At 41.8% G+C, this 15,634-nt stretch overlaps 1 protein-coding gene across 1 annotated transcript in view; it reads left to right on the top strand.

Moving 5' to 3' along the window:
* The first annotated feature begins 1,177 nt into the window (after window positions 1–1,177).
* C17H3orf33 (chromosome 17 C3orf33 homolog) overlaps window positions 1,178–15,634 on the top strand; it is a 45,158-nt gene continuing 30,701 nt past the window's right edge. Inside the window, exons 1-2 of the mRNA XM_063620304.1 lie at window positions 1,178–1,415; window positions 5,242–5,301. Of these exons, the coding sequence (XP_063476374.1) occupies window positions 1,239–1,415; window positions 5,242–5,301 (237 nt within the window). The 5' untranslated portion in view covers window positions 1,178–1,238. The remainder of the gene's footprint in view (window positions 1,416–5,241; window positions 5,302–15,634) is intronic.

The following is a 15,634-nucleotide window of genomic DNA, read 5'->3' as shown; positions in this document are numbered from 1 at the left end:
ATTTACTTTCTATTGGCTATAACACAGAGACAATACACTCCTTGAAGCCACCACTCATAATATGTATTGTTAGGAATACAACACAGTCTGTTTTGACTTTTAAAGGCAGTATTTGCATAAAGTAAAAAAAAAAAAAAAACTCCAATAGTATAATTGCACTCTCCAATATGGTAGCCACTAGCCATATGTGACTAAATTAATTAAAATTAATAAAGTTAAAAATTCAGTTCCTTGATTTCAGTAGCCACATTTCATGCAGGCAATAGCCACATGAAGCTACAGGACATTTCTATCACTGAAAAATGTTTATTAGAGCTGGCAGATTGTGAAACCTCTTGTCCTTTCCTACCTGCAATCCCCCTCCCAGGGGTAGTCACTGTTACTAGTTTCTTGTATAGTATTTAGTATTTATTTATTTTTTTAGATGGAGTCTTGCTCTGTTACCCAGGCTGGAGTGTAGTGGCATGATCTTGGCTCACTGCAACCTCCGCTTCCCAGGTTTAAGTGATTCTCCTGCCTCAGCCTCTTGAGTAGCTGGGATTATAGGCGCGTACCACCACGTTCAGCTAATTTTTGTATTTTTAGTAGAGACGGAATTTCATCATGTTGGCCAGGCTTGCCTCGAACCCCTGACCTCAAGTAATCCGCCTGCCTCGGCCTCCCAAAGTGTTAGTATTACAGGCATGAGCCACCACACCCGGCCTCAATATTATTTTTATTACACAGATGTTACCATATTATTTGCACTGCTCTGTATCTAATTTTTGTTTTATTTAAAATATATTAACTATTGTTTTCTAACAGCTCAAAGATTTAGAGCATGTGATATTAGGCTTTCAGAGCAGCTCTTAAAACTTTAAAGCACAATTCGAATATAAGAAATATGCATAGGTTTCAAGGACAGGCGGTATTTGGTTAAAAAATATGCATATACTTTTCCTTGGGAGCAGGTGGAAGGAATGAATTACTTCAATTTCCTTTCTTGTGTGGCACCTGCGGAAACCACGCTGCGGCTGGGTGAATGGAAGTCACCAACTGATAATCACCTTACTAGCTTGGTCGGGAATGCTTCAGCCCCCGCAGTGCTGCTCAGAGATCGCCTGCATCGTGGAATCACCCTGCATAAAAGCGGTTGGGGCACTGTTAAGAGGTCTGATATCTGGGGCCCGCCCACTGGCGACTGCAGGTCGCGGGGCCACCGCGGTCCGCGGGGAAGGGGACTCCGCTGCCTTGCCAAGATGCGCGGCGCCCCCTGCCGCCAGCCGGAGGAGCGCAGGGCCCGCTCGCAGGAGGCCGGGAACATGGCGGGGCAGCCCGCGGCCTCTGGCTCGCCGTCTGCCGACAAGGACGGAATGGAGCCCAACGTCGTGGCTCGGATCTCGCAGTGGGCAGACGACCACCTGCGCCTAGTCCGGGTACTGCAGCCATGCAGTCTGGGCGGGTGGTGGGCGCGGGGCGGCACAGAGCGACCCTGAGAACAACGTGAGGCCTCAGGCGTGGATCCCGCCGGGGCCGGGGAGCGACAGAAAACTGCGGGGGAGTGAGCTCGAGAGGGCGACATCGCGAGTGTCGTGTGTGGGGGGCTGCAGAGGGCCGGGGGCGGGCCAGGGGGCCAGTTCGGCCTCATTATTGCAAGGACTGTGCTGGATCCTTGCTGGGCTGTGGGGGGCACCTCAAAGGGTGAGACGCAGCCCAGCTCGGGGATGCCACCTGGTCCATTAGAGCATTTGGGGAGGGCCTAGAGAGGAGACCGAGGAAGAGCAGGGAAGTCCTGTATGCCTTGGGAGACAGCATTTCTAATTTTTATTTAATTTTATTTTTTAGGGACAGGGTATTCCTCTCTGGCCCAAGCTGGAGTGCAGTGGCACGATCACAGCTCACTGCTGCTGCTCCACCCCCTTCAGCCGAAAAGATCCTCCCACTTCAGCCTCCCGAGTAGCTGGAACCACAGGTTGCGCTACCCCATCGACTACTTTCTTTTAGAGTTAAGAGACTGGGAGTCATCCCAGCACTTTGGGAGGCCGAGGCGGGCGGATCACGAGGTCAGGAGATCGAGACCACGGTGAAACCCCGTCGCTACTAAAAATAACAAAAAAATTAGCCGGGCGTGGTGGCGGGCGCCTGTAGTCCCAGCTACTCGGAGAGGCTGAGGCAGGAGAATGGCATGAACCCGGGAGGCGGAGCTTGCAGTGAGCCGAGATTGCGCCACCGCACTCCAGCCTGGGCGACGGAGCGAGACTCTGTCTCAAAAAAAAAAAAAAAAAAAAAAAGAGACTGGGAGTCTTGCTATGTTGTCCAGGCTGGCCTCCAACTCCTGGCCTCAAGTGACCTCCCACCTCAGCCTCCCGAATAGATTTCTTTTTTTTGAGACAGGGTCTCCTTCTGTCACGCCTGGAGTGCAGTGGCACCATTATGTCTTATTGCAGTCTCCACTTCCTGGGCTTAAGCAATCCTCCCACCTCAGGCTCCCGAGTAGCTGGGGCAACAAGGCACTTGTCACCACACCAGGCTAATTTGTTTGTTGTTTGTAGAGGCAAGGTCTTCTTCCTGTGTTGCCCAGGCTGGCCTTGAACTCCTAGTCTCAAGAGATTTGCCCGCCTCAGCCTCCCAAAGCACTGGGATTGTAGGCATCAGCCACTGGTGCCCTGCCTTTTTTTTTTTTTTTTTAAGTGAAGCACTAAACCTCTGGAGTTGAAGCAAGAGAGGGACATTTTTGGCCACCAGGCAAGAGAGGGTTGTGGCTAAGACACAGAATTGTGGTGATATGAATTGTTTGGGTATGAGGTACAAAGAAAGAGGTCCAAGGACGCTGGTAATAGTTGCTGATAAGGAGAAGGAGTTGGAATAAATGATTTATTGGGGAAAATCTTGAGAACTTTTTGGACATGTACATGGAGATGTGCAAACTTGAAGATGGTTATTAGACTTCTAAGCAGAATTGTAGATGCTGTTCTTGGCAACTGGATATGGAGTCTGGTGTTGAAGGGAGATCAGAACCTGACATAGAACATTGGGAATGACCTGCGTAAACCTTAAGTAGCATTTAAAGCTGTGGGCTTGAATAACATCTCAGAGCAAGTGAGAAAAGCTACTAAAGAAGCCCTAGAATTTGGGGGATTATAACATTGAGAATCTGGTGAGTAAAGAGGAGGTCAGCAAGGACTAAGAAGAAGCAGACAGTGAGGTAGTAAGAAAGTCAGGACAGCCAGGTGTTCTAGAAGCCAAGTGAAGAAAATGTTTTCAGAAGGAATCATTAACTTTAAAAAATAATACTGAAAAGTTGAGTAAGATAACTTTGCAAATGCTCTGCAGCCAAGCAGCACAAAGTCCAAAGCCATGCCTGTTTTCACTCACCATTGTAGCCCCAGTTCTTAGAGTAATGCCTGCTACTTAGTAAGTGCTAGATAAATATTTGTAGCATCATTGAATGGTAAATAATATATGTGTTAATTGGTGAAAACTCATTTCTTCCAGTTAAGCAGTAACAGATGCATGGGTTATTTCAAATTAAAAAATGACTTCCGAAGGATTATGGGAGGAAGTTGTGCAAATTAGAACGTAGTTATAATATTACAAATAATCCAATCACAGAACCCAGTGTATGTACCTTTGTGCATATTTTTAATCTCATTTCTTTTTTCTTTTTCTTTTCTTTTCTTTTTTTTTTTAGATGAAGTCTCGCACTTGTCACCCAGGCGGGAGTGCAATGGTGCGATCTCGGCTCACTGCAACCTCTGCCTCATGGGTTCAAGTGATTCTCCTGCCTCAGCCTCCCAAGTAGCTGGGATTACAGGTGCCTGCCACCAAGCCTGGCTAGTTTTTGTATTTTTAGTAGAGATGGGGTTTTACCATGCTGGCCAGGCTGGTCTCGAACTCCTGACCTCAGGTGATCTGCCCGCCTTGGCCTCCCAAAGTGCTGGGATTACAGGCATGAGCCACCGCGCCCAGCCTCTTTTTTCCTTTGAGACAGAGTCTCACTCTGTCGCCCAGGCTGGAGTGCAGTGGCACAATCTCGGCTCACTGCAACCTCCACCTCCTGGGTTCTAGCGATTCTTGTGCCTCAGCCTCTTGAGTGGCTGGAATTACAGATGTGTGCTACCACATCCAGCAAGTTTTTTGTATTTTTAGTAGAGATGAGGTTTCACCATGTTGGCCAGGCTGGTCTCAAACTCCTGGCCTCAAGTGATCCACCCGCCTCGGCCTCCCCAAGTGCTGGGATTGCAGGCGTGAGGCACCGCACCTGGCCTCAATCTCATTTCTTTTTTTTTTTTTTTGAGACTGAGTCTCACTTTGTCACCCAGGCTGGAATGGAATGCAGTGGCACGATCTTGGCTCACTGCAACCTCTGCCTCCTGGGTTCAAGCGATTCTCTTGCCTCAGCCTCCTGGAGTAGCTGGGACTACAGGCGCCTGCCACCATGCCCGGCTAATTTTTTGTATTTTTAGTAGAGACGAGGTTTTACCGTTTTAGCCGGGATGGTCTCGATCTCCTGACCTTGTGATCCGCCTGCCTCGGCCTCCCAAAGTGCTGGGATTACAGGCGTGAGCCACCATGCCTGGCCAATCTCATTTCTTATATACCTAGTTGTATTGATGGAAGGAAAGTGTGTTAGAGAGAGTTGCAGTATTCTTAATTTTTCATTAACTCCTTTAGGCCTACCCCAGTTTAAATGAAACACTTTAAAAACATCACTTAGTATTACCCAGCCATTTACCCACATCTGCCAAGGTACTGTATTTTAAGGTTTTAGTGATAAAATTTTCTAGCAAATACTTAAATTCCTACTATGGATGCAAGGTTATACTAATTACTATGGGTACTGTATAGGAAGTACTAGACCAGTTCATATACTGATGGAACTGATAGTTAAATAATACGATCAGTTGAGAACAATCCAATACTATATACATATATGTATCTGTGTATTGGGATGGGTGGGTATGTATATGTGTATGTATATGTTTATATATGTATGTATGTATATATGTTTAAATATATATATATAAATGTCTCTGTGTGCCAGATTGGGAAAGAATTTGAGTACTATAAAAGTTAAAAGAATTCATCATAATGAATTGAGTGGACAGTTTTTGAAGAAGTGGGCCTTTATTTGAAAGACATACATTGTTTGTACAATTAGATATAGAGAGGACAGTCTTCTTTTTTTCCACCTAATAATTAGTGCTTTCATTATTGTGACTAATAATTAGTGAGGGTTAACCTTTAAATCTCTTTCTGTAGAACATCAGCACTGGAATGGCCATAGCTGGAATAATGTTACTTCTAAGAAGCATTCGACTGGTAAGTTAAAAAATGAAAAAGACATTACAACAAGCAGTAGGTAGTTTATTCCCGTTTCAGACAATTTTTATCTCAAACAGTGTATCATATTGTTACTCATATTGGTAGCTTTTAAATAGTATTTTAGAACAATGAACATATTTTAAGGTCTTGGTTGAAATGTAACACATCCACAGGATTTTACAGAAAGTAATTGCATGGTCTATATTTCCATAATCACTTTTTTGCATGCTTAAAAAGGAATCTGAAAAGGATTTAGTTTGCTAGAATGTTATAATCACTAAATTTGCATTTCAAACACTGTAGAATATCTTAAAAGTGTTTTCTTGTGGTGCTTTTTGATTTAGACCACAGTTGAATTATGTCCCTTAGCACTCAATAATTTATGCTTCCTGGCCGGGAGTGGTGGCTCACCCCTTTAATCCCAGCACTTTGAGAGGCAGAGGCGGGGGGATCACAAGGTCAGGAGATTGAGACCATCCTGGCTAACACAGTGAAACCCCGTCTCTACTAAAACTACAAAAAATTAGCTGGGCGTGGTGGTGGGCGCCTGTAATCCCAGCTACTCGGGAGGCTGAGGCAGGAGAATGGCGTGAACCCGGGAGGCAGAGCTTACAGTGAGCCGAGATTGCGTCACTGCACTCCAGCCTGGGTGACAGAGCGAGACTGGGTCTCAAAAAAAAAAAAAAAATTAATAATAATAATAAGTTATGCTTCCAGTTAGCACATTTTCTTAGCTCTTTCAATAATGTTTTATTGGTAGCATAATAGACCTAATATTTTTTCTATGCCCATTAAACAACTCCAGGGAGCAGGGCGGTGGCTTATGCCTGTAATCCCAGCACTTCGGGAGGCTGAGGCGGGTGGATCACCTGAGGTCAGGAGTTTGAGACCAGCCTGGCCAACATGATGAAACCCTGTCTCTACTAAAAATACAAACAATTAGCCAGGTATGGTGGCAGGCCCCTGTAATCCCAGCTACTCAGGAGGCTGAGGCAGGAGAACCACTTGAACCTGGGAGGCAGAGGTTGCAGTGAGCTGAAACCATGTCACTGCACTCCAGCCTGGGCAACAAGAGTGAAACTCTGTCTCAAACAACAAAACAAAACAAAACAAAAAAACAATAACTCCAACTTCCCTTTCCCCTCATCCCCTGGCACCCATCATTCCATTTTCTGTCTCTTATTTTGACCATTCTAGATATCTCATGTAAGTGGCATCATATTGTATTTTTTGTGACTGGCTTTTTTCACTTAGCCTGGTATTACTAAGATTCATCCATGTTGTTGCATATATCATAATTTTTGTCCTTTTTAAAACTGACAATATTCCATTGTAAGTGTATATCACATTTTGCTTCTCTGTTCATTTGTTGATGGACACTTGGATTGCTTCCATGTTTTAGCTGTCATGAATAATGCTGCTATGAACATGCATGTACAAATATCTCTTCGAGATCCTGCTTTCAGTTGTTTTGAGTTTCAGTTATATACCAGAAGTGGATTAGATGATCATTGTGTTTTTATTTTATTTTATTTTATTTTTAGACAGAGTCTCACTCTGTCACCCAGGAAGGAGTGAAGTCATGTGATCTTGGCTCACTGTAACCTCTGCCTCCCAGGTTCAAGCAATTCTCCTGCCTCAGCCTCCCGAGTAGCTGAGATTACAGGCGCCTGCCACCACACCTGACTAATTGTTTTGTATTTTTGGTAGAGACAGGGTTTTACCATGTTGGTCAGGCTGGTCTCGAACTCTTGACCTCAAGTGATACACCTGCCTTCGTCTCCCAAAGTGCTGGGATAACAGGCATGAGCCACTGCACTCGGCCTATTTTTATTTTTTGAGTAACTGCCATACTGTTTTTTACAGTGGCTGTACTATTTTACATTACCACTAACAATGCACAAGAGTTTCAATTTCAGCACATCCTTACTAACAATTATTATTTTCTGGTTTTTTGTTAGTAGTCATCCTAATGGGTTTGAGGTAGTATCTCATTGTGGTTTTGATTTACATTTCTCTAATGATTAGTGATGTTGAGCATCTTTTCATGTGGTTATTGGCCTTTCATATGTGTTTTTTGTATAAATGTCTATTCACCTCTTTTGCCCCTTTTTGAATGGGGTTGTTTGTTTTTTTGTTATTGAATTTTAGGAGTTCTCTACATTCTGAGTCCCTAATTAGATAAATGACTTGCAAATATTTTCTCACATCCATTCTGTATGTTGCCTTTTTTTTTTTTTTTTTTTTTTTTGGAGACAAGGTCTCACTCTGTTGACCAGGTTAGAGTGCCCTGGCATGATCATGGCTCACTGCAGCCTCTCAACCTCTTGGCCTCAAGTGATCCTCCTGTCTCAGCTTCCTGAGTAGCTAGGACTAAAGGCACCTGCCACCATGTCAGGCTAATTTTTAATTTTTCTGTAGCAATGGCGCCTCTTTGTGCTGCCCAGGCTGGTCTTGAACTCTTGTCCTCAAGCTGTTCTCCCATCTTAGCCTCCGAAAGTGCTGGGATTACAGACATGAGCCACTGCCCCCCACCTATGTGTTTACTTTTTCTAATCTCTGTTGATAGTGCTCATTGATGTGCAAGTTTTACATTTTTATGAAGTCCAATTTGTCTATTTTTTCCTTTTTTCATTTTAATTTTTGTGGGTACATACTAGGTTTATATATTCATGGGGTACATGAGATATTTTGATACAGGCGTACAGTCCATAATAATCACATCAGAGTAAATAGGGTATTCATCACCTCAAGCATTTCTTTTTTCGTGTTGCAAACAATCCAGTTATGCTCCTTTAGTTATTTTAAAATGTACAATAAATTATTGTTGACTGTAGTCACCCTGTTGTGCTACCAAATACTAGATCTCATTCATTCTATTTAATTATATTTTCATACTCATTAACCAACTCCACTTCTTGCTCATCCCCAGCTACCCTTCCCAGGTTCTGGCAACCATTATTCTACTCTCTGTCTCCGTGAATTCAATTTTTAAATTTTTTAGTTCCCTCAAATAAGTGAGAACATGCAAAGTTTGTCTTTCTCTGCTTGGCTTACTTCACTTAACATAATGACCTCCATTCCATCCATGGTGTTGCAAACAACAGTTCTATTTAAGGCTGAATAGTAGTCTACCATGTATATGTACCATATTTTCTTTTTTCTTTTTTGAGACAAGGTCTCACTCTGTCACCCAGGTTGAGTGCAGTGGTGTGATCATGACTCACTGCAGCCTTGATCTTGCGGGCTCAAGTGATCCTCCCATGTCAGCCTCTTGAGTAGCTGGGACCACAGGTGTGAGCCACCATGCCTGGCTAATTTTTGTACTTTTTGGAGAGACAGGGTTTTTCCATGTTACCCAGGCTGATCTCCAGCTCCTGGGCTCAAGTGATGTGCCTGCCTTGGCCTCCCAAAGTGCTGGGATTACAGACATGATCCACTGCACCCAGCCCACATTTTCTTTATCCATTCATCTGTTGGTGGACACTTAGGTTGCTTCCAAATTGTAGCTATTGTGAATAGTGCTGTGATAAGCATGGGATTAAAGATATCTCTTTGATATACGGATTTCCTTTCTTTTGGTATATATCTAACAGTGGAATTGCTGGATCATATGGTACTTACTTCTATTTTTAGTTTTTTGAGGGGCCTCCAAACAGTTCTCCATAACAGTTGTAATAATTTACATTTTTCACCAACAGTGTACGAGGGTTTCCTTTTCATCCTTGCCAGCATTTGTTATTGCCTATCTTTTGGATAAAAGCCATTTTAATTGGGGTGAGATGATATCCTATTGTAGTTTTGATTTTCATTTCTCTGATGATCAGTGATGTTGAGCACCTTTTCATATACCTGTTTACCATTTGTATGTCTTCTTTTGAGAAATGCCATGCCGGGCATGGTGGCTCATGCCTGTAATCCCAGCACTTTGGGAGGCTGAGGCAGGTGGATCACGAGGTCAGGAGATTGAGACCATCCTGGCTAACATGGTGAAACTCTGTCTCTACTAAAAATACAAAAAAATTAGCCGGGTGTGGTGGCACATGCCTGTAATCCCAGCTACTCGGGAGGCTGAGGCAGGAGAATCGCTTGAACCCAGGAGGCAGAGGTTGCGGTGAGCCGAGATCGTGCCATTGCACTCCAGCCTGGGCAACAAGAGTGGAACTCCATCTCAAAAAAAAAAAAAAAAAAAAAAAGAGAAATGCCTATTGACATCTCGTGACCATTTTTTAATGAGATCGTTAGGCTTTTTTTCCTGTAGAGTTGCTTGAGCTCTTTATATAATCTGGTTATTAATTCGTTGTCAGATGGATAGTTTGCACATATTTTCTCCTGTTCTGTGGGTTGTCTCTTCACTTTGGTGATTGTTTCCTTTGTGGTGCTAAAGCTTTTTAACTTGATATGATTCCGTTTGTCTATTTTTTCTTTGGTTGCCTGTGCTTATGGGGTATTTTTCAAGAAATCTTTGCTCAGTCCAATGTCCTGGAGAGTTTCCCCAATGTTTTCTTGTAGTAGAGTTATTGTTTGAGGTCTTAGATTTAAGTCTTTAATGCATTTTGATTTTATTTTTGTATATGATGAGAGAGAGAGGTCTAGCTTCATTCTTTTGCGTATGGATATCCAGTATTCCCAACATCACTTATCGAAGAGACTGCCCTTTCTCCAATTTATGTTCTTGGCATTTTTGTTGAAAATGAGTTCACTGTAGATGTATGGATTTGTTTCTGGGTTCTCTATTCTGTTCCATTGGTCTATGTGTCTGTTTTTATGCCAGTACCATGCCATTTTAGTTACTGTAGCTTTTATAATTTGAAGTCAAGTAATGTGATTGTTCCAGTTTTGTTCATTATACTCAGGATAGCTCTGGCTATTCTGGGTCTTTTGTGGCTCCATATAAGTTTGAGGATTGTTTTTTCTGTTTCTGTGAAGAATGCCATTGGTATTTTGATAGGGATTGCATTGAATCTGTAGATTGCTTTGGGTAATACGGGCATTTTAACAATATTGATTCTTCCAGTCCATCCATGAACATGGAAAATTTTCTCATTGTTTATATCCTTTTCAATTTATTTCATTAGTGTTTTATAGCTTTTTTTTTTTTTCTTTGAGACAGAGTCTCGCCCTTTCACTCAGGCTGGAGTGCAGTGGTACAATCTTGGCTCACTGAAACCTTCACCTCCTGGGTTCAAGCGATTCTCATGCCTCAGCCTCCCAAGTGGCTGGGATTATAAGCATGCGCCACCATGCCTGGCTAATTTTTGTATTTTCAGTAGAGACAGGGTTTCACCATATTGGCCAGGCTGGTCTTGAACTCCTGGTCTCAAGTGATCTGCCCGCCTCAGCTTCCCAAAGTGCTGGGATTATAGGCATGAGCCACTGTGCCCACCCAGTGTATTATAGTTTTCATTGTAGAAATCTTTCACTTCTTTGGGTAAATTAATTCCTAGGTATTTAATTTTATTTCCAGATATTGTAAATGGGATTACTTTCTTGATTTCTTTTTCAGGTTGTTCACTGTTGGAATATGGAAATGCCACTGATTTTTATATATTGATATTGTATCCTGCAACTGTACTGGATTTGTTTATTAGTTCCAATAGTCCTTTGGTGGCGTCTTTAGGTTTTTTCGAATACAGGATCATATCATCTGCAAACAAGAAAAATTTGACTTGTTTTTTTCCAATTCAGATGCTCTTAATTTCCTTCTCTTGTCTGAGTACTCTAGCTAGGACTTCTAGTACTATATTGAATAACAGTGGTGAAAGTGGGCATCCTTGTCATAGTCTAGATCATAAAGGAAAGGCTTTCAGTTTTTCTCCATTCAGTATGATACTAGGGCTGTGGGTCTGTTGTATATGGCTTTTATTGTGTTGATGTATGTTCCTTCTGTAGCATTTTGTGAGGGTTTTATCATGAAGGAATGTTGATTTTATCCAATGCTTTTTCAGCATCTATTGAAATGTTCATGTTTATATGGTTTTTGTCCTTTCTTTGAGATGGAGTCTCTCTCTGTCACCCAGGCTGGAGTGCAGTCGCACGGTCTCGGCTACTGCAACCTCCACCTCCCGGGTTCAAGCAATTCTCCTCTTCAGCCTCCCAAGTAGCTGGAATTACAGGCACCCGCCACCATGCCTAGCTAATTTTTGTATTTTTAGTAGAGACAGGGTTTTGCCATGTTGACCAGGCTAGCCTCGAACTCCTGACTTCAGGTGATCTGCCTGCCTTGGCCTCCCAAAGTACTGGGATTACAGGCATGAGCCACCATGCCAGGCCTGTCCTTTATTTTGTTGATATGATGTATCACATTGATTGATTTATGTATGTTGAAGCATCCTTGCATCCCTGGGATAAATCCCACTTGTCAAAGATGAATGATCTTTTTAATATGTTGTTGAATTTGATTTGCAGGTATTTCTTTGAGGATTTTTGCATTAATGTTCATCAGGGATATTGACTTGTAGTTTTCTTTTTTGATGTGTCTTTGTCTGGTTTTGGTATCAGGGTAATACTGGCCTTGTAGAATGAGTTTGGAAGTATTCCCTCTTCCTCTATTTTTGAATCATTTAAGGAGGATTGGTATTTATTTTTTTCTTAAATGTTTGGTAAAATTCAGCAATGAAGTCATTGAGTCCTGGGCTCTTCATTGCTGGCAGAGTTTTTATTACAGCTTTGATATCATTACTTTTTATTATGGCTTTGTTCTCATTGTTATTGATCTGTTCAGGTTTTGAATTTCTTCATGTTACAATATTGGTATGTTGTACGTGTCTAGGAATTATCTATTTCTTCTAGGTTTTCCAACTTATTGGCATATAGTAGCCTCTAATAATTTTTTGCATTTTTGTGGTAGTGGTTGTAATGTCTCCTTTTTCATTTCTGATTTTATTTATTTGAGTCTCCTCTCTTTTTTTCTTAGTCTGGCTAAAGGTTTGTTGGTTTTGTTTATCTTTTCAAAAAACCAACTTTTCTTATCCCTAATCTTTTGTATTCCTTCGTTGCAATTTCATTTATTTTTGCTCTGATCTTTATTATTTCTTTTCTTCTACTAATTTTGGGTTTGGTTTGCTCTTGCTTTTCTAGTTCTTTTAAACAGATCGTTAAGTTGTTTGTTTTTCTACTTTTTTGATGTAGGTGCTTATAGCTATAAAATTTCCTTTTAATACTGCTTTTGCTGTATCCCAAGGGTGTTGATATGTTGTGTTTTCATTATCTTTTTTTTTTTTTTTTTTTTTTCTTCCTGACGCAGTCTTGCTCTGTTGCCCAGGCTGGAGTGCAGTGGCACAATCTCGGCTCACAGCAACCTCAGCCTCCTGGGTTCAAGCAGTTCTCCTGCCTCAGCCTCCTGATTAGCTGGGATTACAGGCGCACACCACCACATCTGGCTAATTTTTGTATTTTTAGTAGAGACAGGGTTTCACTGTGTTGGCCAGGCTGGTCTTGAATTCCTGTACTCAGGTGGTCTGCCTGCCTTCGCCTCCCAAGGTGTTGCAATTACAGGTGTGAGCCACAGCACCCAGCCTTCATTATCATTTGATTCAAGAAATTTTTAAATTTCTTTCTTAATTTTTTTGTTGACTCATTGGTCATTCAGGAGCACATTGTTTAATTTCCATGTGTTTGTATAGTTTGCAAGATTCCTCTTGTTATTGATTTCTAGTTGTATTCCATTGTAGTCAGAGAAGATATTTGATATAATTTTGATTTTTTTGAAATTTTTATTTTTATTTATTTATTTTTGAGACAGAGTCTTGCTCTGTTGCCCAGGCTGGAGTGCAGTGGCACGATCTCGGCTCACTCCAACCTCTGCCTCCTGGGTTCAAACAATTCTCCTGCCTCAGCCTCCTGATTAGCTGGGATTACAGGCTTGCACCACCATGTCTGGCTAATTTTTGTATTTTTAGTAGAGACAGGGTTTCGCCGTGTTGGCCAGGCTGGTCTTGAATTCCCGAACTCAGGTGGTCTGTCCGCCTCGGCCTCCCAAAGTGCTGGGGTTACAGGTGTGAGCCACCTCACTTGGCTTGAAATTTTTTAAGACTTGTTTTTTGACCTAATATATGGTCTATCCTTGAGAATGATCCATGTGCTAAGGAGAAGAATGTATATTCTTCAGCCATTGGATGAAATGTTCTATGAATATCCTACGTCCATTTGGTCTATAGTGCAGATTAAGTTCGATGTTTCTTTGTTGACCTTCTGTCTGGAAGATGAAAGAGGGGTGTTGACATCTCCAGCTATTGTTATATTGGGACCTATCTCTCTCTTTAGCTCTAGCTCTAATATTAATTGCTCTGTATATCTTGGCGCTCCAGTGTTGGCTGCATATATATTTATAATTGTTGTATCCTCTTGCTGAATTGACCCCTTTATTATTATATAATGACGTCCTTTGTCTCTTTTTATTATTTTTGTCTTGAAATCTATTTTATCCTGGCCGGGTGCGGTGGCTCACGCCTGTAATCCCAGCACTTTAGGAGGCCGAGGCGGGTGGATCACGAGGTCAGGAGTTTGAGACCAGCCTGACTAACATGGTGAAACCCCATCTCTACTAAAAATACAAAAATTAGCTGGGCGTGGTGGCACGTGCCTGTAATCCCAGCTACTCAGGAGGCTGAGGCAGGAGAATTGCTTGAATCCAGGAGGCAGAGATTGCAGTGAGCCGAGATTGCGCCATGGCACTTCAGCCTGGGTGACAGAGCAAGACTCTTGTCTCCAAACAAAAAAAAAAAAAAAAAAAGAAAGAAATCTATTAAAGAAATCTATTTTATCTTAAAATCTATTTTGTCTTTAAATCTGCCATAAATATAGCTACTGCTGCTCTTTTGCGGTTTCTGTTTGTATGGAATATCTTTTTCTGTTTCTTTATTTGCAATCTATGTGTATCTTTATCAAGAGAAGTATGTTTCTTATAGGCAAAAGATTGTTGGGTCTTGTTTTTTTAATCCATTCAGCTACTCTATGTCTTTTGGAGAGTTTAATTCATTTACAATGTTATTATTGATAAGTAAGGACTTACTCCTATCATTAAAAAAAAATTTTTTTCTGTTTGTTTTGTGGTCTTCTCTTCCTTCTTTCCATCTTTCCTATCTTCCTTTTACCAAAGATGATTTTCTCTCGTGGTATGTTTCAATTTTTTGCTTTTTATTTTTTGTATATCAGTTATATGTTCTTTGATTGGAGGTTACCATGAGGCTTGCAAATAATATCTTATCACCTGTTATTTTAAATTGATGACAACACTGATTGCATAAACACACAAACTAGGCCAGGTGCGGTGGCTCACACCTATAATCCCAGCACTTTGGGAGGCCGAGGCAGTTGGATCACCTGAGATCAGGGGTTTGAGACCAGCCTGGCCAACATGGTGAAACTCTGTCTCTACTAAAAATACGAAATTAGCTAGGTGTGATAGGGCACACCTGTAATCCCAGCTACTTGGGAGGCTGAGACAGGAGAATCACTTGAACCCAGGAGGCAGATGCTGCAGTGAGCAGAGATTGCACCACTGCACTCCAGCCTGGGCCAGACTGAGTGAGACTCTGTCCCCCCCAAAAAAAAACAACAAAACAACAACATAACAACAACAAGCAAACTAACAATGAAGCAAAGACAAAATAAAAAACTCTGTCTCTGACTTTTAAACTTTATGTCTATATTTATATCTTATTATACTGTCTATGTCTAGAAAAGCTGTTTTAGTTTTTTTTTTTGTTTCTTTTTTATTTTTATTTTTTTTGTGAGATGGACTCTCACTCTGTCTCCCAGGCTGGAGTGCAGTGGCGTGATCTCGGCTCACTGCAAACTCTGCCTCTTGGGTTCAAGTGATTCTTCTGCCTCAGACTCCTGAGTAGCTTGGGACTACAGGCGTGCACCACCATGCCCAGCTAATTTTTGTATTTTTAGTAGAGATGGGGTTTCACTATGTTGGCCAGGCTGGTCTTGAACCCCTAACCTTCAGTTATCTGCCCTCCTCGGCCTCCCGAAGTGCTGAGATTACAGGTGTGAGCCAGTGCGCCTGGGCTTTCTACTCAAGATACAGTAGTTTACATACCACAATTACAGTGTTATAATATTCCATGCTTTTCTTTGTACTTTCTATTACCAGTGAGTATTGTACTTTCAGGTGATTTCTTATTGCTCATGAACATCCTTTTTTTTTTTTTTTTATCAGATTGAAGCACTCACTTTAACATTTCTTGTAGGACATGTCTGGTGTTGAGGAAGTCCCCCAGCTTTTATTTGTCTAGGAGAGTCTTTATTTCTCCTTCATGTTTGACTGGCTATACTATTTTGTTAGGTTGGTGCAAAAGTAATTGCAGTTTTTTTGTTTTTT

This window comes from Symphalangus syndactylus, chromosome 17 (assembly GCF_028878055.3).
Source record: "Symphalangus syndactylus isolate Jambi chromosome 17, NHGRI_mSymSyn1-v2.1_pri, whole genome shotgun sequence".
NCBI lineage: Eukaryota > Metazoa > Chordata > Mammalia > Primates > Hylobatidae > Symphalangus > Symphalangus syndactylus.
The sequence above is the reverse complement of the archived record's forward strand: the minus strand, read 5'-3'. Positions and strand labels throughout refer to the sequence as shown.